General features: G+C 44.5%; 1 protein-coding gene across 1 annotated transcript; it reads left to right on the forward strand.

The window, feature by feature from the left end:
- The first annotated feature begins 134 nt into the window (after nucleotides 1-134).
- On the forward strand, nucleotides 135-21,376 carry LOC139469413 (carboxypeptidase E-like). The gene is made up of 9 exons (XM_071251578.1): nucleotides 135-505; nucleotides 10,838-11,040; nucleotides 12,589-12,759; nucleotides 13,011-13,174; nucleotides 14,663-14,799; nucleotides 15,417-15,556; nucleotides 15,991-16,108; nucleotides 16,619-16,866; nucleotides 18,629-21,376. The coding sequence occupies exons 1-9, from the start codon at nucleotides 271-273 to the stop codon at nucleotides 18,728-18,730; spliced, it is 1,518 nt and encodes a 505-aa protein (XP_071107679.1). The 5' UTR covers nucleotides 135-270; the 3' UTR covers nucleotides 18,731-21,376.
- The last annotated feature ends 362 nt before the right edge of the window (nucleotides 21,377-21,738 follow it).

Consider the following 21,738-nt stretch of genomic DNA (forward strand, 5'->3'; position numbering starts at 1 on the left):
TGAAGAACATCTATACTCTACTATTTTTGTCAGTGTAATATTTGTAAGAAAGAACATATATATACAGCAACGTGAACACAAATATTAGTTCATATCTTTCGATAATAATTACTCCCTTTGACGTCATATTTCCGTAAACATTGATATATTCTGTATAAATTATCACCGCTTTCCTTTTCTGCCATTTGGTGTCAGCTGTCACAAGCCTAAAGCTTTCAGTTTTTGTCAACTATAGAGTAAATACGTCCTAACAGTTTTGAAAGTTAAGTTATGATAAAATTTCTACGGATATCGGTCTTAGTACCGATAATCCTCGTTGCTTTGCCAACATGCTTCAGCTTCCAGTTTATCCACCACAACTATGAGTCTATGCTCGATGTCATGTATGATGCCAATGCGCGATGTCCAGAGATCACGAGAATCTACAACCTCAGTGAACCATCAGTGCGGAACAGAAGTCTGACTGTCATCGAGTTCTCTGACAACCCCGGAACACACGAGATCGGTAAGAGATTAGAAATAGGCTTTCCCAAATGCTAATAGTCCTGAATGCCTGAAACACAATGTATTATCACTGGTCATATGTGAGCACCGTAGCCAGCATGGTCGGTGGTTCTAACATGTCTTTCTTGCAGTAAGGGTATTTTGATTTACTGTGTTGTCTGTTTTGATCTGTTATTCAGTAAATTGTGTTTGAATGTTGATCTTTTTAAGATATTTATTGGGATGGTACTGTTCATTTAACCTAACATATTTTCTTACTCTAGTATATCAAAAGTTTATTACATTGTGTAAACATTTGTGATTAGGGTAATAATATTTGTTACTTTAAGCATTTCAGATATTTCACTGGAAAATGTTGTAATAATACCCCAACATATATATCAGCAACTTTATCATATAATCAATAGGTTTCTGGACAGGATAATGACAAGCGATATCCTTTGGGGTCATTGACAAATACATATGCAAATAAAAACAAAACAGTGTTTGCAAACAAACATGGTGTTGCCCTAGTCCATTGGCTATTGAGTCAGAATTGATCATCAGAAATCTAGACAAAGTGCTGTGATAATTGTTCTTGTTATCATTATCTAAATAATAGTCTAAGATACTAAATATCAGTATCTGACACGACTTAGCAGATGCCTTTTACATATGTAGCCACTATTTGAGACCAATTGCAAAGTTATTTAGCCAGGACAGTAGGGGTGTCAGTTTCCATGCCTGTGCTTGTTGACATCTGGGGCTTGAAGCTTTTCCTGTTTGTTTCCTGTTGCGTTTGTTTCATTTTGTCACTGTGTGGGACATGTGACTGCATTTCACAACGTTTGGACGATGTGACGACCAGCCAGTCACTCACATGAAGTTGCTGACACCTAATTTCATGATTTACAGTATCCGTCTTGTTGTTCAATAGAATGTTGTTGTCACATAGTACTTTTGGTTTCTTTATATTGTCATTCTTGCAATTGCTAATGTTGGCGTGTATAATAGAAAAGGGTAATTTTCTGTATGGAAAAAATGTCCTACCAACAAACCCAACTTCAAATTTCTCGGACATGTTTCAAGAAACAGATATTTTTAATATTGACCCTAAGTACAATTCAAGTAATATTAATGTAATCATGGTAATTGCAGCAAAGGTTGGTGGAATAATATCTCTATTTTAGGAGTTACAAGCAATATGCAATGTCTCCTTAATGATGTATCAGCAGTAAGGTAGATAATGCCTCGCTCCATCATGTTTTCTTCTTCCCAAAAGTTCAATCACTTCATAGGTTTTATAATAGATTAGTATCTATAAATAAAATATCTAATTAAATGAAGTTTTGGAAATAGTTTGCAAGTAGCTGCAAGTGACAGAATGTGATGGATATTAGGTGTAGAGTTACCCACCAGTCAACCCACGCACTCCACTCGGCTGGAAGGCCACCCACAGTCTTGACTCTGCCAGGAGGCCACTCACCCACACACTCAACTCAGCCAGGAGGCCGCTCTTCCACACACTCAATTCAACTCAACCAGCAGGCCACCCACCCACCCACTCAACTCAGCCAGGAGGCCGACCACCCCCACACTCAACTCAGACAGGAGGCTGCTCACCCACACTCTCAACTCTGCCAGGAGGCCGCCCACACTCAACTCTGCCAGGAGACCGCCCACCCCCACACTCAACTCTGCCAGGAGGCCACTCACCCACACACTCAACTCAGCCAGGAGGCCGCTCACCCCCACACTCATCTCAACTCAACCAGCAGCCCACCCACACTCTCAACTCAACCAGCAGGCCGACCACCCAAAATGAATTAGAAAATCATTTAGAAACTGTTATTATGAGCACTGGAAAGAGTTGCCATGGAGATCCCAAATGACTTTGAGGAGGTAAAAAAGCTTCAAAGCTTTTCAGCCTTTGATAAATGATCTCAGAATCTTTGGGTACATGTTTTGCTATTGAATGGGAGTGTATCCACAAGTTGTTGTCAGGAAGACGCTCAGCATAATGAGACTTGGTTGAAGTCCTAATTTACTTGGCAACTGGGAATATGAAGCCTGACATTAACCACTGTCTTCTAAGAGTTTGACGAGGCAGGGAGTAGAGAGGGGGGAGGGGGAGAGAGGCAGGGAAGAAGGCAGCTTGTTATCAGACCTACAAGTGAATTCATGTCAGCCTGTTGTTTGTAGGATGGATATAGATGGCCAGATGGGGGCCAGCTGCACTGCCAACCCCAGATATGAGTCGGGCATAGTGAACTGTCAGTTACATCAAAGCTAATTCTAATTCCCAGGGAGTGGCTATCACTGTTGTTGTTCATGGGGCCATTGTACAAAGCGATCTTACTGCTAAGGTAATCGTAACTCCCATACCATAACATAGACTTATGACAGTTTTATACAACAGCACCCATGTGAATTGCACAAAGTGACCTGCCTGAGACCATCAAGGTGCTGGAAGCTCTAGACTCCAATTATCTTTTTAACGCGACAATCAAGTTGATCGAGTGTTAAGAATAAAATTGCTTGTATTGAAACAGTCTAATTAAAGAATTATCACCTCAAGCCCCCATCTGATTTATTGCTGGTTCCATATTCCGAGCCATGTGTGCAAAGTTGGGATGAAATCAGCTGCACATCTCCGAGCAAGTATTACACAGTTGCCCATGAGATATTGATGTGTGTATATGGGCAGTTAAACCCTCCAGTCAATGTTCAGCCAGGTGCTTGGTATTGGTTAGACCATGAGGACCCATGCAGTGTCTAATCGTTGAAATGGTTAATTAAATCATGAGGCGCTGTGAGATTACTGTGTAAGTCGGCCATGTGTGAAGCATGTGAAATCTGTCCCGCAAGCCTTTTGCACGTGCACCTTGCAGCTCGCTGATGTGCGTTATGAAATGCATGTCCCAGGAAAAGGATATCATTCTTTTGGACCAACTCGAGCACTTTTATCAATCACCGAAATATTATTTGTCTATGTTGATGGGCCTATTATGAGCAAACATAGCCCTGTTCAAGATAATAGTAATTTTGTTTCTATCTGTTCATTTCATTGAACAAAAAAAGCTACCAAATCACGTGTACAAATACTAGAATGCATAGAATAACATACTGTATAAAAATGCATAAAACACATTTCGCAGTTCATAAACGGATAAGCAATTAGTCCTGATGTAACTAAATATTTAGTTGTTTATTTCACACAATTTTTTCCATGTCACCGTGTTAGTAGACTACATTTGTTAACCTTCCGTGCAGACTTCGCGGGTTCGAATCTCGCTGGCGACAACGCTTTTTATGAAATTGTTCTATCATCAAGATTAATGATAGAGAAAAAAAGAAGTTCTGTCATTGCTAAGTGGTGTTTACTAACAATTCAGTTAGTTTGACCATGGTAAAAGACAAAGGAGCCAATACATTTTGTGCATGTTACACCCTGTGCATGTTACACCCTGACAGGACAGTGTATTGATCCAGGGATAGTGGGAGAGGAGGAACAGTTTGATAACCTGCCTTACCGAGGGACACTTCACCCAGGTGAATCCTGGTTATAACTGGTCCCCAGCAACCTATGCTCGTGAGACAAAGAGGTGACTTAATGGATGGAGTGTTCAGGTTCGGTGACTTGGTTGATGGCATGTCTTCATGGACAGCTTTGATCTTTGCTCAGGGAAGGGGAGAGAGAAAGGGAAGGGGAGAGAGGGGCAGGGAAGGGGGAGAGTGGAAGGGGTTGGCTGGGGAGAGAGTCAGGGAGGGGGAGAGAGGTTAGGGGAGGCGCACTCACCCATTAACACTAGCTACCACAGTACAGAATGAAGTTGCTAGTTGCTTAGAATGCCTGACAGCTGGTGGTTTAAGTGACATACAGCTGCACGTATACATAAACATACATGTTTAGTAATGTTTTGTAACAAGGGTTAATTGGATAAAATGAGCTACTCTGATGAGCAGCTCATTTTCATCCAATTAACCCTTGTTACAAAACATTACTAAACGTGTTGATCAGTGGGCTTATCAAATACACAGGTAAATATCAATAGCATGATTATAGGATTAATGAGCTTTCTCACTTCGGGTTTGTCCCCTTTGTGACATAATGTGTGTGGCAGGTGGACCATTAGGACATCGTTATCAGAGCCTTGTCTCTTTTGTACAGTCTGATTGCTCTCACCGACATCTCCCCACTGTTCTCATGAAATACCAATCTTTATTCATGATATATATATGGTAATATGGTGGTGTAAAGTACAATATCGATCCAGTTTATTTCATAATTCAGGCCACAAAGCCCATAGTACTGTTTTAAGATAAATTATATTCACTTCAATTGTCCAGAGTGTTACATCTTTGACGATCTCATTTTAGATAATTTACATAAATATAAAGCTACCAAGCATATTACATTAACATAATATTACCTTTATAATATTTCTGTGATGAGGTAAAAAAAAATCTATTTCTCAAGTGAATATATTTCTTACATACAATAAAGACATGGTATTCATCCTCTACTAAATGAAGGGGCGGTCGGGTAGCCTAGTGGTTAAAGCGTTCGCTCGTCACGCCGAAGACCCGGGTTCGATTCCTGACATGAGTACAATGTGTGAAGCCCATTTCTGGTGTCCCCCGCCGTGATATTGCTGGAATATTGCTAAAAGCGGCGTAAAAACATACTCACTCACTGACTCTACTAAATGAAGGACAAATTCTTTACAAATAGATTCTGTATGAGGTATATTTAACAATGACCTGTTACAAATAATGTTGACTCGAAAGTTGTGAAGAGATATTTGAAATTTACACACTGCTCTAACTTATAAATCGTTTGTCTCTGAGTACAGTTTTATATAATTCAGGTTGCAATATGTTTATTGTTGATAAGCCAAGAGAAGAGTCATTATAAGCAACTATTACTGAACATTGATCGGTGGATCCTGTAGTTGGTATTACCATTGTGTGACTGATTCTTGTGGCCATGACATTGTGTCCGACATCTTTGTGCGTGAAGATCAATACACATTTACCATGTACCATGTCGATGTCCTCCTGCAATAGCAGTTGAATAGCCATGCTGGCTACGTGGGTGTACCACGCGCCGCCTTGCTGGGCTCTAGGCTAGTCCATTAGTAACTGATTTCATTGTTAGGGTTTGGTGCTTGTTAATTATACTGTCAATCCGTCATTGTCTTCATGGCTGTATGTTTTTAATGGCTTTTATCCAAAGAGGAAGGACCTGAATTCTGTATGATCTTTCACTCTGTGACAACGTTGTTGTCAGCTTGGAATTGTTTCCAGCAATGTTGGTTGATTTCCAATCTTCCCAGGTGAAGAGACTGACGTGACTGGGGAAGTAGTGGGTAATTAGACAAACTGTCATAAATGACATCTGTTCAACTATTCTCTTTCTGTAACCATAGCAACCACAGGTGCGAGATATTACCTGCATGCTGTGTACTAGAATATGGATGTGAAACAGTACGCCTTGCAATATCCTTTGGGAAAAGTGCTATATTGCACATGTTTTTTCTCAGATTGTTTCCCAATTTTACAAACATCTGTCTCTAGAATGTGATGCCAAGCAAATTAGCTGTTTAAGATCAGAACATATTTTCAGTTAATTTGAACCTAGCCAGTAGATCTGGTACAACTAAGGGGTGCAACTCTTCTTTTTTGTTGTTGGTTTATCTAGTATCAATTTCTTTTCTGCGATGATGTAAATGTAAGTGTGTAATGTCTCTACGTGGGATGTTTAAAGTTCAATGAATTTTCCAAAACAACATGTAACAGTTGACTATACGACCCGTGAAGATTGAAGGAGTGAATTGGTCTTCAGCAACCTATGTTTGCTGTAAAAGGAGACTATGCTTGTCCTAAGAGGTACTAACAGGATCAGGTGGTTAGGCTTGTGACTTGGTTGATGCCTGTCATCATATCCCAATTGCATAGATCGATGCTCATGATGTCAATCACTTGATTGTCTGGTTCAGACTCGATTATTCACAGACTACTCTCACATAGCTGGAATATTGCTGAGGGCATCGTCAAACAACAAACAAAGAAATTGGCCTATACAATGATGTATCTTGTACCGTGGTGTTAGTATATTGTTCTCCATCTTATACAGAATAGAATTTATTTTCACTATATTTCATATAAATAGCATACCGTAGTCGAAATTAAGGGTGGGTCTTTGAGGTTTATTCCTATTGTATACGTATCTTGGGACCTCCTAAATCTTTAGTTTTTACATGAGGTCTGTGACAAGGATTCCTGAAATTGTGTGGTTCGTGTTAAATACTGGTGTGTGCACTGGCCATCTTATCTGTTGCAATGAGTGTCAGTTGATGCTGGGTCACCATCTGTTCCCCAACACCTCTCGCAAGCCTTGTCACTGCAGTAGGTGTGACACGCAACATCATCACAAACTGTCACGGCACACCCAGGGCAGAGGCAGACAGAGTGGTCTGGGTTTGCCCTGCCACCATGCTGTATACATAGGCGGGGTTACACATGGGCGTGGGCGGTATTCCCGGAATATTGGTAAATTGAGGTTCATTCTTTCCACAAAACGTATCACAATATCATTTTTTCCTGCTTGATATTTCGGCTTATTTCAAAATGCGACTTTTATCATGTGTTTCATGTAACATAAGTGGCACATGCCTTCGCTGCTCGGCAGCATGCATCCTGGGCCCCAAGATGGCCGTGTATTTATTGACTGAGGAAACATTATGTTGTACCAGCGTCTTGGTTTGTTCCATTTATGAACTTCAAATCATACCGTAATGTTTCAGGTTGCTTCTGAATTCAAAATTTAGCATCATACAATATATCATGATATATACGGCCTAATGCATCATAAAATATTGTGATACACGTTACACCTCCGATACCCATCCCAAGTTACACATGACCACTAGGTGCCAGATAGACCCCAGTAACCTCCAATACCAATCCCAAGTTACACATGACCACGAGGTGCCAGAGAGACCCCAGTAACCTCCAATACCAATCCCAAATTACACATGACCACGAGGTGCCAGATAGACCCCAGTAACCTCCAATACCAATCCCAAGTTACACATGACCACCAGGTGCCAGAGAGACCCCAGTAACCTCCAATACCCATCCCTAGTTACACATGGCCACCAGGTGCCAGAGAGACCCCAGTAACCTCCAATACCCATCCCTAGTTACACATGACCACCAGGTGCCAGATAGACCCCAGTAACCTTCAATACCCATCCCTAGTTACACATGACCACGAGGTGCCAGAGAGACCCCAGTAACCTCCAATACCCATCCCTAGTTACACATGACCACGAGGTGCCAGATAGACCCCAGTAACCTCCAATACCCATCCCTATTTACACATGACCACTAGGTGCCAGAGAGACCCCAGTAACCTCCAATACCCATCCCTAGTTACACATGACCACTAGGTGCCAGAGAGACCCCAGTAACCTCCAATACCCATCCCTAGTTACACATGACCACTAGGTGCCAGATAGACCCCAGTAACCTCCAATACCCATCCCTAGTTACACATGACCACGAGGTGCCAGATAGACCCCAGTAACCTCCAATACCCATCCCTAGTTACACATGACCACGAGGTGCCAGATAGACCCCAGTAACCTCCAATACCCATCCCTAGTTACACATGACCACTAGGTGCCAGATAGACCCCAGTAACCTCCAATACCCATCCCTAGTTACACATGACCACGAGGTGCCAGATAGACCCCAGTAACCTCCAATACCCATCCCTAGTTACACATGACCACGAGGTGCCAGATAGACCCCAGTAACCTCCAATACCCATCCCTAGTTACACATGACCACTAGGTGCCAGAGAGACCTGACTGCTAGTAGATATATGGGATATATTTATGTATCACAGTATTGACTGCTAGTAGATACATGGGATATATCTATGTATCACAGTATTGACTGCTAGTAGATATATGGGATATATTTATGTATCACAGTATTGACTGCTAGTAGATATATGGGATATATTTATGTATCACAGTATTGACTGCTAGTAGATATATGGGATATATTTATGTATCACAGTATTGACTGTTAGTAGATATATGGGATATATTTATGTATCACAGTATTGACTGCTAGTAGATATATGGGATATATTTATGTATCACAGTATTGACTGTTAGTAGATATATGGGATATATTTATGTATCACAGTATTGACTGTTAGTAGATATATGGGATATATTTATGTATCACAGTATTGACTGCTAGTAGATATATGGGATATATTTATGTATCACAGTATTGAATGCTAGTAGATATAAGATACAAGCAGGGTAATTAACACAAATAGATGGGAGTCTGGCTGACGTCAACAGCTGCTATGAACATGTGATCCCAGACAACAGGTTTAACATCGATTTGCCGTTAGTCGTCACTGACAAATGAGTCAAGTCAAGGTGGAACTTCACTTCCTGTTTACCTGCTTCGTGGTTGTTTTATTTCTTGACACATGTTGACAGCAGCAGTGCACAAGAATTACTATTCCATATTTGGGGAGTTTTGCTTTTGTGGTTCTACAGACCAGGTGAATGGACTGAGCTAGATCACATGTCCAACTCCCAGCCATCTGCTCCCAATTCATCCTTCCATCCAGTTCTACCTTCAATTCGGGGGCACGGGTTGCCCAGTCGTCTAAGGCGCCGCGATGCGCTGTGCAGAGTTGCGTCCCTTGGGCACACCAGAAACCTATGATTGTGGGTTCGAATCCCGGTTCGCCCCGATTATGTTTCTAGGTTTGTCAGCACCATAACCGTGCTCGTTGGTTTCACCGAACTGGTAAACGTCTGAGACCTGCATCACTTCGGGCTTTCCTGCCACATTAAGCTATAACTGGAATACTGTTAAAAGCAGCGTTAAACCTAACTCACTCACTCACTCACTCACTCACTCACTCACTCACTCACTCACTCACTCACTACCTTCAATTCTCTAAAACGCCTGTAAAATCTAAATCAAAAGAATCTCTCAAAAACTCTTATGTTTTTTAAGGTAGCATGTGTAAATTGATTCATAATTCTGTGTACTTGACTCCCACTGACACAGGCCATCGGGACTTGGTTCATGTATGTCATTGTATCCCAACTGCGTGGATCAATGCTCATGTTTTCAATCACTGGGTTCTCTGGCCCAGACTAGATTGAGTGCAGTGTTAAGTTACAAACAAAAACATTTCAGTACCCATCAGTATGGAGAGTGTTACTAGGAAATATCTAGGGAGTCTAGGAACTATGTGAACTCAGATTGTTTGCCATGGTCTAGACTTGCACAAGTCTCTAAGGTAATAATTTAGGTTTAAATAATAATTTCTAGATGATGTAAATAATAAGAAAAAGTTGTCCCTTTAAGCGACTGGAGTCCTGTAATGTCCACATATATAGACTTGCCGATTAGGATAGAATTACTACACATCCATGGGACGTATCTTTTAGTACAGCCTTGGAACAAGGCTAGCCATGGCACAGCATACATCATCCCTGTCAGGATTTGCATCCATCCTGCCTGGCACTCGGCATTAAGGGGCTAAAACAAGGACTGGTCAGCTCGGCGTCAGTATACTGAGTGGGGTATTCATGTTAAACTGCCGGATGGTATCTCAGTGAGCTCAATCTGCATCAGTCCGGACTAGTACAAGCAGTCACACACTCACATATGCATGCACATTGCTATATGAGTGCAATAATCTTGCACCCGCTGTTAAACCTAATTTTATCTCACCTTACCTCACCTAGTTCATGTCTGGAGCCGCTGAGAAGGTAAGGATTGTCGTTCATGTCTATAGGGCCTGAGATGGTGGAGATTGTCGTTCATGTCTAAAGCCATGAGATGACGGAGATCATTGTTCATGTCTAGAACTGCTGACAAGCCACTGATTGTCGTTCATGTCTATAGGGGCTGTGATGGTGAGATCGTTCATGTCTAGAACAGCTGAGAAGGGAAGGATTGTCGTTCATGTCTAGAGCTACTGAGATGGTGGTTGACGTTGTTCATGTCTAGAGCTGCTGAGATGGTGGTTAACGTTGTTCATGTCTAGAGCTACTGAGATGGTTGAGATCGTTGTTCATGTCTAGAACTGCTGACAAGCTACTGATTGTCGTTCATGTCTACAGCTGCTGAGAAGGCAGGGATTTCATGTCTTCCAATGAAGGTGAGCTTCTCTAGCTGTTTTACTGGTAAGGATACAGATCAGTGGAGGTATTCCTGGAAGGTCAAGACAACGCTTTGGAACTGAATATTCAAATTAATTTTGCTGGAAAACTACTAAATGCCATTTTTGTTTCAGGTGAGCCTGAGTTCAAGTATGTTGGCAACATGCATGGTAACGAAGTGGTGGGCCGGGAGGTGCTTCTCAAGCTCATCGACTTCCTGTGCGAGCGCTACCAGCAGGGTGACGAGTTGGTCCACTTCCTGGTGCGCAACACACGCATCCACATTATGCCCTCCATGAACCCCGATGGCTGGGAGCAGGCCTACAGGAACCTCAAGGTACGTGGTGCTGGTAGGGAGGGAGGCCTACAGGAACCTCAAGGTACGTGGTGCTGGGTGCGAGGGAGGCCTACAGGAACCTCAAGGTACGTGGTGCTGGTAGGGAGGGAGGCCTACAGGAACCTAAAGGTACGTGGTGCTGGGTGGGAGGGAGTCCTACAGGAACCTCAAGGTACGTGGTGCTGGGTGGGAGGCAGGCTTACAGGAACCTCAAGGTACGTGGTGCTGGGTGGGAGGGAGGCCTACAGGAACCTCAAGGTACGTGGTGCTGGGTGGGAGGGAGGCCTACAGGAACCTCAAGGTACGTGGTGCTGGGTGGGAGGGAGGGAGGGAGGCCTACAGGAACCTCAAGGTGTGTGGTGCTGAGTGGGAGGGAGGCCTACAGGAACCTCAAGGTACGTGGTGCTGGGTGCGAGGGAGGCCTACAGGAACCTCAAGGTGTGTGGTGATTGGAGGGAGGGAGGCCTACAGGAACCTCAAGGTACGTGGTGCTGGGTGGGAGGGAGGCCTACAGGAACCTCAAGGTGTGTGGTGCTGAGTGGGAGGGAGGCCTACAGGAACCTCAAGGTACGTGGTGCTGGGTGGGAGGGAGGCCTATAGGAACCTCAAGGTACGTGGTGCTGGGTGGGAGGGAGGCCTACAGGAACCTCAAGGTACGTGGTGCTGGTAGGGAGGGAGGGAGGGAGCAGGCCTACAGGAACCTCAAGGTACGTGGTGCTGGGTGGGAGGGAGGCCTACAGGAACCTCAAGGTACGTGGTGCTGGGTGGGAGGGAGGCCTACAGGAACCTCAAGGTACGTGGTGCTGGTAGGGAGGGAGGCCTACAGGAACCTCAAGGTACGTGGTGCTGGTAGGGAGGGAGGCCTACAGGAACCTCAAGGTATGTGGTGCTGGGTGGGAGGGAGGCCTACAGGAACCTCAAGGTACGTGGTGCTGGGTGGGAGGGAGGCCTACAGGAACCTCAAGGTACGTGGTGCTGGGTGGGAGGGAGGCCTACAGGAACCTCAAGGTACGTGGTGCTGGGTGGGAGGGAGGGAGGGAGGCCTACAGGAACCTCAAGGTACGTGGTGCTGAGTGGGAGGGAGGCCTACAGGAACCTCAAGGTACGTGGTGCTGGGTGGGAGGGAGGCCTACAGGAACCTCAAGGTACGTGGTGCTGGGTGGGAGGGAGGCCTACAGGAACCTCAAGGTACGTGGTGCTGAGTGGGAGGGAGGCCTACAGGAACCTCAAGGTGTGTGGTGATGGGTGGGAGGGAGGCCTACAGGAACCTCAAGGTACGTGGTGCTGGGTGGGAGGTAGGGAGCAGGCCTACAGGAACCTGATGCTTTACCTGATGTGTCTTCACCAATATACTTTACCTGATGTGTCTTCACCAATATACTTTACCTGATGTGTCTTCACCAATATACTTTACCTGATGTGTCTTCACCAATATACTTTACCTGATGTGTCTTCACCAATATACTTTACCTGATGTGTCTTCACCAATATACTTTACCTGATGTGTCTTCACCAATATACTTTAGATGCTATTTTTCCTATTACCAGGCAAAGGGTGGAGAGCCTGACTGGCTTATCGGTCGCAGCAACAACAACAGCGTGGACCTGAACCGCAACTTCCCCGACCTGAACAAGCTCATGTACCAGCACGAGGCGCAACACAAAGGTCGCAACAACCATTTGGAGAAAGTGGACTTCGCCATTAAAAACGTCACCAATGTACGTTGTGCACTGTATGACTTGAAAATGTCAGATCTTGTGAATCATAGGCAATAAGAAAGCAATTTGTTGTTAGTGAGAAAAGTATCACAAATTCTATAAATTATTCTATTCTAGGCCTGTACGAAATACTAAGTACACAACACTGATATTATTGTACCGTCTTGTTAGCTCTTAACAAGTTCAACAATCCAAACCCTAATTGAATATAAACAATACATTTCAGCCTTTTTCTGACCTTGACCTTTTAGCTGCAGCCCGAGACCCGTGCTGTCATGAGATGGCTGTCCCAGATCCCCTTCGTTCTGTCAGCTAACCTCCACGGTGGGGACCTTGTTGCCAACTACCCGTACGACGCAACCCGCAGCGGCAAGCCACAGGAGTACACCAAGGCACCAGATGATGAAACGTTGAGGTGTGTACACACGTCGCCATGACAACCAGTTGCTGTGAGGGCATAGGTGTCCTCCAACATTAAGCTGACACTACAAGATGTAACTGAAATATTTTGTTAAAAGTGGCCTTAAACCAACTCACTACTCACCCTTATGTTTGCTGGAGGTGTGTCTATTCAGCACGATTATGGGTCAAGAAATCATCTTTTCTTTCTCTCTGCATGTGACTGGGGAACTCATGTCACTTGTAAGGGCTGTTCAGGGGGTGGTAGGGAGTTTCTTTACGTTAAAGATTTTATCTCACATTTCCATTAATCATTTTCTTTGTAATGTTTTGTTTGTGTCATTATGAAAATATTAATATGTATTTAATTACTCTGAGTTGGTGAGTGGAAGAGTGATTACTGCTTAATGCCACACCCAAGTTGGAATTAGGTGTAACCTGTTGAATTAATACTCAGTGAGGATTTCTTCTTTTACACACATTTAATTGGATGGTGAAGAAAATACTGTATATCTGGAAATTAATGCGTCTCCAAATTAATACAAGTGCAGTCCCCTAGCCAAAAATTTGACTCAATATCAATGCGACTCCCCCCACCCCATCCCCAGTGGAATGATACATATCCTACCTTAATCCAATCAAACAGCAAATAGCACCGCTTAGTAGCACTGAGAAGAGCACTTCTGTAAAAACAATAAACAATGTTTTCCTACACACAGTTTATATGTTTACTCTGTTGACTGGCATCAAGGAAGTTCAAAGGCAATAAAATAATTGAACCAACATCATTTCACTGATTGGTCCCCGGAGAAGGTGTCAACAAGCTTGACACAAGTGGGTAGAACTCTTGATCCTAGCAGTGATGATTCATCACACGCCCATAGTGTAATACCTATCGTTTCAATGACATTGTTATATACTTACAACTGCTGCTCTATAAACCATGTTTATGTTTATATTCAAGTTGGTATTTCCGCTTTCCAAAGTGTGCACTGAGGCCGTATTATTGTTGATAGTCATTATGGAGACATAAATGCAAAGAGCACTCACATTTTTCACATTTAATTCATGCTCGTGTCAATTTCAAGACTTACAGTATAGGTTCTGGGACTTTTTGAAAGTATTCTAAACATATTGGTACCTGGATACCGACTGCTTCCATAGTCACAAACTGATCAAATACTAAAGCATATCCCATAAACCAACATCTTGGTATCAACTCTACTGGCACTCTTTATGGAGGATTAGCTATTAGCCCAGTGAATTAGTGTGCTGTTTGTTTTGTAATCACCGAGGGTCAAGGGTCTCATCTTTGGGTGGGTTGTGACGGGGGTGAGGTAACAATCTGTCCATCCTTAATGTGCTTAATGTATTTTTGGTATTATCTTTGCATGTTGGCCTTTGGCCTATATGGAATAAACTACAACTGTATCAATTCAGTGAGATAGTCCTGACAGCTGGTAGGTTCCATCTGATGTTCAATCCCCATGTCTGTCTGTGTCAGGTATCTGGCTGGGTCCTACGCCATGGCCCACACTTTGATGGCTCAGCCCCACAAACCCTGCGACATGACCGGTGATGACAACTTCGGGAGGCACGGCGGCATCACTAACGGAGGACAGTGGTACTCTGTCCCTGGAGGTCAGTGAAGTAGTGATGAGGTGATGCATCCACAGAAGTATTTCAGTATGCAAACAAAACCTTTAACAGTGACAGAAACTCCAATATTCCATTCTGGAATTACGCTGTATGTAAGCAGGACTATAACTACCTGTATATCCCCCATCTAGGTATGCAGGGCTATAACTATGTGTATATCCCCCATCTAGGTATGCAGGACTATAACTATGTGTATATCCCCCATCTAGGTATGCAGGGCTATAACTATGTGTATATCCCCCATCTAGGTATGCAGGACTATAACTTTGTGTATATCCCCCATCTAGGTGTGCAGGACTATAACTACCTGTATATCCCCCATCTAGGTATGCAGGTCTATAACTATGTGTATATCCCCCATCTAGGTATGCAGGTCTATAACTATGTGTATATCCCCCATCTAGGTATGCAGGACTATAACTATGTGTATATCCCCCATCTAGGTATGCAGGTCTATAACTATGTGTATATCCCCCATCTAGGTATGCAGGACTATAACTATGTGTATATCCCCCATCTAGGTATGCAGGACTATAACTATGTGTATATCCCCCTTCTAGGTATGCAGATCTATAACTACCTGTATATCCCCCATCTAGGTATGCAGGACTATAACTACCTTGACACCAACTGCTTTGAGATCACCCTGGAGCTGGGCTGCACCAAGTTTCCGCGGGAGTCGGAGCTGGAAGACTACTGGCAACAGAACCGAGAGGCCCTCATCTTCTACATCCTGCAGGTAGGGGGCACCTGCAGCATACTCGGAGCAACAGTCAGTTACCACATTGCCAGGGGTAGGGCGAGGACTAGGACAAGTCTAAATTTACTACCCGGGTACCAGCTGTAGGGCTCAAGAGACGAGTACAAAATGTCTGATTTAGAATTGATTGAACGGAGCTCTGACAAAAGTATTCAGATACACTCCCCTACACTATTAAACAATCTGGTCACGTATATACTGAAGTTGACTCAAGCTTTGTGTTCATTCAAACAAGTCAGAAGCTATGCATGCATTGTCAGAAAGAAATGCCAATATAAGCGACCTGTAGTGTTACCATAACTTTCATCATGAAAGCATATATCATGTGACTATCCATGGGTCGGGCAGGTCACATAGGTACGTCAATGGCTGCTTGTACATTGCGACAACCAACAACATATGGTGTATTTCAGAGTCACATCGGAGTCAAGGGTGTTGTGAAGACAACAGATGGAGTTCCTGTTAAGGATGCTGCCATCAAGACAACCAACTTGACATCTGGAGAGTATATTGCTCATGATCTTGTCACAGGTATGTACCCAGTGCAGACAATGCCACAACACACTCTCTAACTGTAAGATTAACACAAGCTTGGAAAGCCTCAAAACTTGAAAAAGAATGTCAGTTTGGCAAATACATCTGTTTAGTGAATATACTACAATAACATTTACCCACATAGTCCTAGCACTTTGACTGTCGTCACTCCCATACTTTACCATAGACTTGAGACAGTCCTAGCACTCCCATACCTTAACATGGACTTGAGACAGTCCTAGCACTCCCATACTTTACCATAGACTTGAGACAGTCCTAGCACTCCCATAGTTTACCATAGACTTGAGACAGTCCTAGCACTCCCATACCTTAACATGGACTTGAGACAGTCCTAGCACTCCCATACTTTACCATAGACTTGAGACAGTCTTAGCACTCCCATACCTTAACATGGACTTATCATTTGACAACATTTTCAGACAGCTGACTCTAATAATTCTCCTACAACTATGTGATCTTCATCAGGGGTCGTTGTTCTCTCTACAGCTGCAGGTGGGGACTACTATCGCTTGCTGATTGACGGGTACTACCGTGTCACAGTTGTTGCCCCCGGCTACCACAATGCCACCCGCTGCATCAAGGTGGATAACAACATGGAGGAAGCCCTGCATGCAGCTGAGATAGTCAACTTTGAGCTGGTTTCCAGTGACAAGCCTCAGCCTTCCCAGGAGGAAGCACTACAGAAGTGTGAGGAGCTCAGGACAGAGGCAGCCGAGGAGGAGTACCAGCAGGAGGTGGGTGCTGGGGGTGGGGTTGGGCATCAGCAGGGGGTGGGGTGGGGTGGGGCATCAGCAGTGGTGGGTTTAGGCATCAGCAGGAGGTTGGTGCTGGAGGTGGGGTTGGGCATCAGCAGGGGGTAGTGCTGGAGGTGGGGTTGGGCATCAGCAGGGTGTAGTGCTGGAGGTGGGGTTGGGCATCAGCAGGGGGTAGTGCTGGAGGTGGGGTTGGGCATCAGCAGGGGGTAGTGCTGGAGGTGGGGTTGGGCATCAGCAGGGTGTAGTGCTGGAGGTGGGGTTGGGCATCAGCAGGAGCTGGGGGTGGGGTTAGGCATCAGCAGGAGGTGGAGCTGGGGTTGGGCATCAGCAGGGGGTGGAGGTGGAGCTGGGGTTGGGCATCAGCAGGAGGTGGAGCTGGGGTTGGGCATCAGCAGGGGGTGGAGCTGGGGTTGGGCATCAGCAGGGGGTGGAGCTGGGATAGGGTTGGGCATCAGCAGGAGCTGGAGCTGGGGTTGGGCATCAGCAGGGGATGGAGCTGGAGCTTGGTTTGGGCATCAGCAGGGGGTGGAGCTGGGAGTGGGGGTTGGGCATCAGCAGGGGGTGGAGCTGGGATGGGGTTGGGCATCAGCAGGGGGTGGAGCTGGAGCTGGGGTTGGGCATCAGCAGGGGGTGGAGCTGGAGCTGGGGTTGGGCATCAGCAGGGGCTGGAGCTGGGATGGGGTTTGGCATCAGCAGGAGGTGGAGCTGGAGCTTGGTTTGGGCATCAGCAGGGGGTGGAGCTGGGAGTGGGGGTTGGGCATCAGCAGGGGGTGGAGCTGGGATGGGGTTGGGCATCAGTAGGGGTGGAGCTGGGGTGGGGTTGGGCATCATTAGGGGTGGAGCTGGAGCTGGGGTTGGGCATCAGCAGGGGCTGGAGCTGGGATGGGGTTTGGCATCAGCAGGAGGTGGAGCTGGAGCTTGGTTTGGGCATCAGCAGGGGGTGGAGCTGGGAGTGGGGGTTGGGCATAAGCAGGGGGTGGAGCTGGGGGTGGGGTTGGGCATCATTAGGGGTGGAGCTTGTATGGGGTTGGGCATCAGCAGGGGTGGAGCTGGGGGTGGGGTTGGGCATCAGTAGGGGTTGGAGCTGGGATGGGGTTGGGCATCAGTAGGGAGTGGAGCTGGGATGGGGTTGGGTATCAGTAGGGGGTGGAGCTGGGGGTTGGGTGGGGCATCATTAGGGGTGGAGCTTGTATGGGGTTGGGCATCAGCAGGGGGTGGAGCTGGGGGTGGGGTTGGGCATCAGTAGGGGTTGGAGCTGGGATGGGGTTGGGCATCAGTAGGGGTTGGAGCTGGGATGGGGTTGGGCATCAGTAGGGAGTGGAGCTGGGATGGGGTTGGGCATCAGTAGGGGTTGGAGCTGGGGTGGGGTTGGGCATCAGTAGGGGTTGGAGCTGGGATGTGGTTGGGCATCAGTAGGGGTTGGAGCTGGGGTGGGGTTGGGCATCAGTAGGGGGTGGAGCTGGGATGGGGTTGGGCATCAGTAGGGGGTGGAGCTGAGGTTTATAATCATAGTAGAGAATTGTTTGTCTCGATCAATTATAGATTATAACACTGTAAAACTATGGATTTGAGGCCTGGAATATGGCCAATGCAACATTGTAGCTCCATCGCTCATCAACTCTCAAAGGATGGCTATGCATTATAAAAAATTGTTGGATGAATTCAATGACCTGTCATGATGAAAAAGGAATATCAAGGGACACAAGACTTTTGTTGAAACAGCCTTTGATTCCATTCACAGCTCCGGGAGCAGCTGTACCTGCTGCAGCTACTCAAGAGACAGCTGAGTGTGCAAGACTGGGACCGCCTCGTTCGTCGCATGGTCATCGACCTTCAGAAGTAGAGGTCAAGGTCACCTGTCCTTGTGACCCCAGTGATGGTGTAACTGATGTTACCTTCAAATAGCAAAAAAAAGATAACAGAAAATGGAAGTAATTTAATCACAAAACGAAATCAGTTCACATAATTTCCAGACTCTTGAAGCAGGACTATTCATGAACTTTAATTTTAATTCTTCAAACCCTTTTTATTTCTAATCTTTTTGGGACCAAGTAGGCAACATCAGTGCAAGGACAAGCAGTATATAGAACATATAGATGACAGCTGGCAGCAGAGTACCTTGGATAGCAGTACATTTGTCCGAGGTATTCCATAATCAAAACTGAGAGCCAAGAAGCAAGGGAGATAACCGTGACATCATTGCCTTCAGGGCAAGAAGTGTTTGTCCAAGTTAAAATGAAGGAGTGAGTATGGTTATGGTTAGGGTTATGGTAGACGCCAGACACAGAAATAGGCTTCACCCATTTTACCCATGAATTGAACCCGGGCCTTCAGCGTGACGAGCAAATGCTTTCAACACGAGCCTACCCCACCGCCCTAAAATGAAGGATTTGGACTGCATAACACAGACTCTGTGAACCCGCGATGTGATCGGACTTATCCAAGCTACTCTCCTGCCACAATATATGAAGAAGTACATGAAAGAATATATTTTTGTTCTCATGTTGTGATATGTGTGACGTTATGTGCAGCATTTACCATGCCTCTGTTTGCTCACCTGTTGATCAGGGGCCATCTCAAGCTATGGCAAGTCATATTTGGAGTGTATCAGTGTGTTCACTGACAAGGAAGCCTACTGCACCGATTAGCATGGTTGTAGGACAGATGTTTAAAATTTCAGTAGGAGCTAAAATAAATTGACACAAAAGTTGGAGGTGTACATGATATGCCTCCATGAGACGAACTGATAGTTTGAGATGGTCCCTCTATGAAAACCCGTGCAATATGTTCCCCAACTGACCTTTGTTGAGGCTATTCTGATTAGCTCTGATTTTAACATTATCCATGCATTGATCACCTCTTACAGTGCGGAACTGATCCAACAAGTGTTGTTGATGTCTCTGTTGTCCAGTGTTCTACAATGTTTTGTCATAATCCAGGAAATGAGGTCAGTGGAGGAAGAGCTGTAGATGAGCTGGAATCTGTGACAGTTCAGATGTCAAGTTTTAATTTCTCAGTAGAGAGTAATGTGATATTGACATGTATATTGCTGGCTACTTAAGTGATTGCTTGTTCAGTGATGTGATTTATGTGAATAATTGTTTTTGTCTTCTCAGTAGCTTGTACATTGGCAATCTGCACGCCCGCAGTACGCTCCACCTGAAATCAATCACCGATCACAGTGTCCAAGAATTCATGACGTTTTTATGGATAGCAACTTCTTATATTCTTTGTACGACATTTTAGAGCTACTTCTTGCTGAAACGTCATACAAAGAATAAAAGAAGTATTCATGTTCTCCCAACTTCTAAATGCCTCTCAAATCTCCCAGCTTCTAAATGCCTATCAAAGACTACACAATGTCCAACATGGCATTTTTCTAAATCGTATTAATATCTCAACACTACATAAACTGGTCCTGATTGGCACCTTGGCAGTTTCATTTGAAGTATATATTACAGCCTGATTGTTTTTGTCAACCAGTAATTGTACATTTGACATAAAAAAGGGATGAAATGATGGGCTTTGTTTCCGAGGTTATGTTCCGGACAGATAGATATCTTGTCATGAATTCCATGCATGGTTTCAGTAGAGACGTAAGGCATCATGGAGGACCGTGTGCCCCATGAAGCCACAAATCACCTTATTTGTGAAGGCATCGACTTGATCAAGGGGCATGACAAAAGCTGACATGAAATTCAAAGGTACCAATTGACCAGTAGTGAGATGGAGTTTGTGGAAGGAAATGTTTGCTTGAGCTGGTCACTGTGATGTATGTCAGTTGACCAAAGAAGCGCACATGGTTGTGACTTTTAAGCTGATACTGTTGGCCTCGGCCATATTGAAGTCAGAATGCCAAAATGAGATTTTTCAGGCATTGTGGATTTATTACACTTTATTTTCTGCAATACTTCTTGCAACATCCCAGGACACACATTCACAAAGTACTAAATGTTGTTGTGTGCTTCACATTTCTTAACTCCGATAGCTCTTCTGGATAAAGTACATCAGTGATGGTATGTTTACATTTTTCTAATACGCTTACATTCCTACAACATCATTTCACTCAGTAAGGTTAGAGCATACATCAAAATAATCCATCAATTCAACACCTGTGATATTGTCTCATGAATCAAAAACGCCTATATTACTTGTAAGTTCATACCAGATTCAATCAATTTTAGCACTTGAACAATTCCACACATTTCCAAAGTGATAAGTGTGATTGTGGAGCACTGGTTATGCAATAAGCTTTACCGTCAGTGAATCTGTTAGATAAGGTGATTATTTAACAATGGTTTTGCTCAAATACATGTAATTTTTTCTGCCAATAGTGTTGCTCTACACACACAAAGGAACACACCTTGATACGCTGACCTTACAGCATTATACTGCATTAATGACATAAGGAAATCCTGTCTTTTGACATCTGCACTTTGTGTAGCACTATATAGAAATATATTGTCGAATAAAGTCTGGCAAAACTGTTTGTGAAAAGGAGTCTGTTGTTATTCATTTTGGTGAACATATGTTCCTTAATTTACAGTGATTCCAGAGAATGCTGAAAACACCACATCATGCTTCTGATTCAAGTATTTCAGTGAGAAATGGCATGTCAGCTCCTGTGGTAGGAGAGCTTGAAGTGGGGCAGGTGTTAGATGTTTGCCACTTTAGCTGGCCCACCTAGAAATATTATCTGGGATTCGAACCCCTGATCCTTGAAAGTCAAAATAAAGAGACTAAGAGTAATCAAACTTCAGGATATGCGAAAGATTGAGATCAGGTTCCTCAGTAATCCTCCAGGTAAGCCATGTGAAACATCACGACCCCAATAATCCGCCAGGTATGCCA

Source organism: Haliotis cracherodii, unplaced genomic scaffold (assembly GCF_022045235.1).
Source record: "Haliotis cracherodii isolate W230 unplaced genomic scaffold, xgHalCrac1.p SCAF_2, whole genome shotgun sequence".
NCBI classification, from domain to species: Eukaryota; Metazoa; Mollusca; class Gastropoda; order Lepetellida; family Haliotidae; genus Haliotis; species Haliotis cracherodii.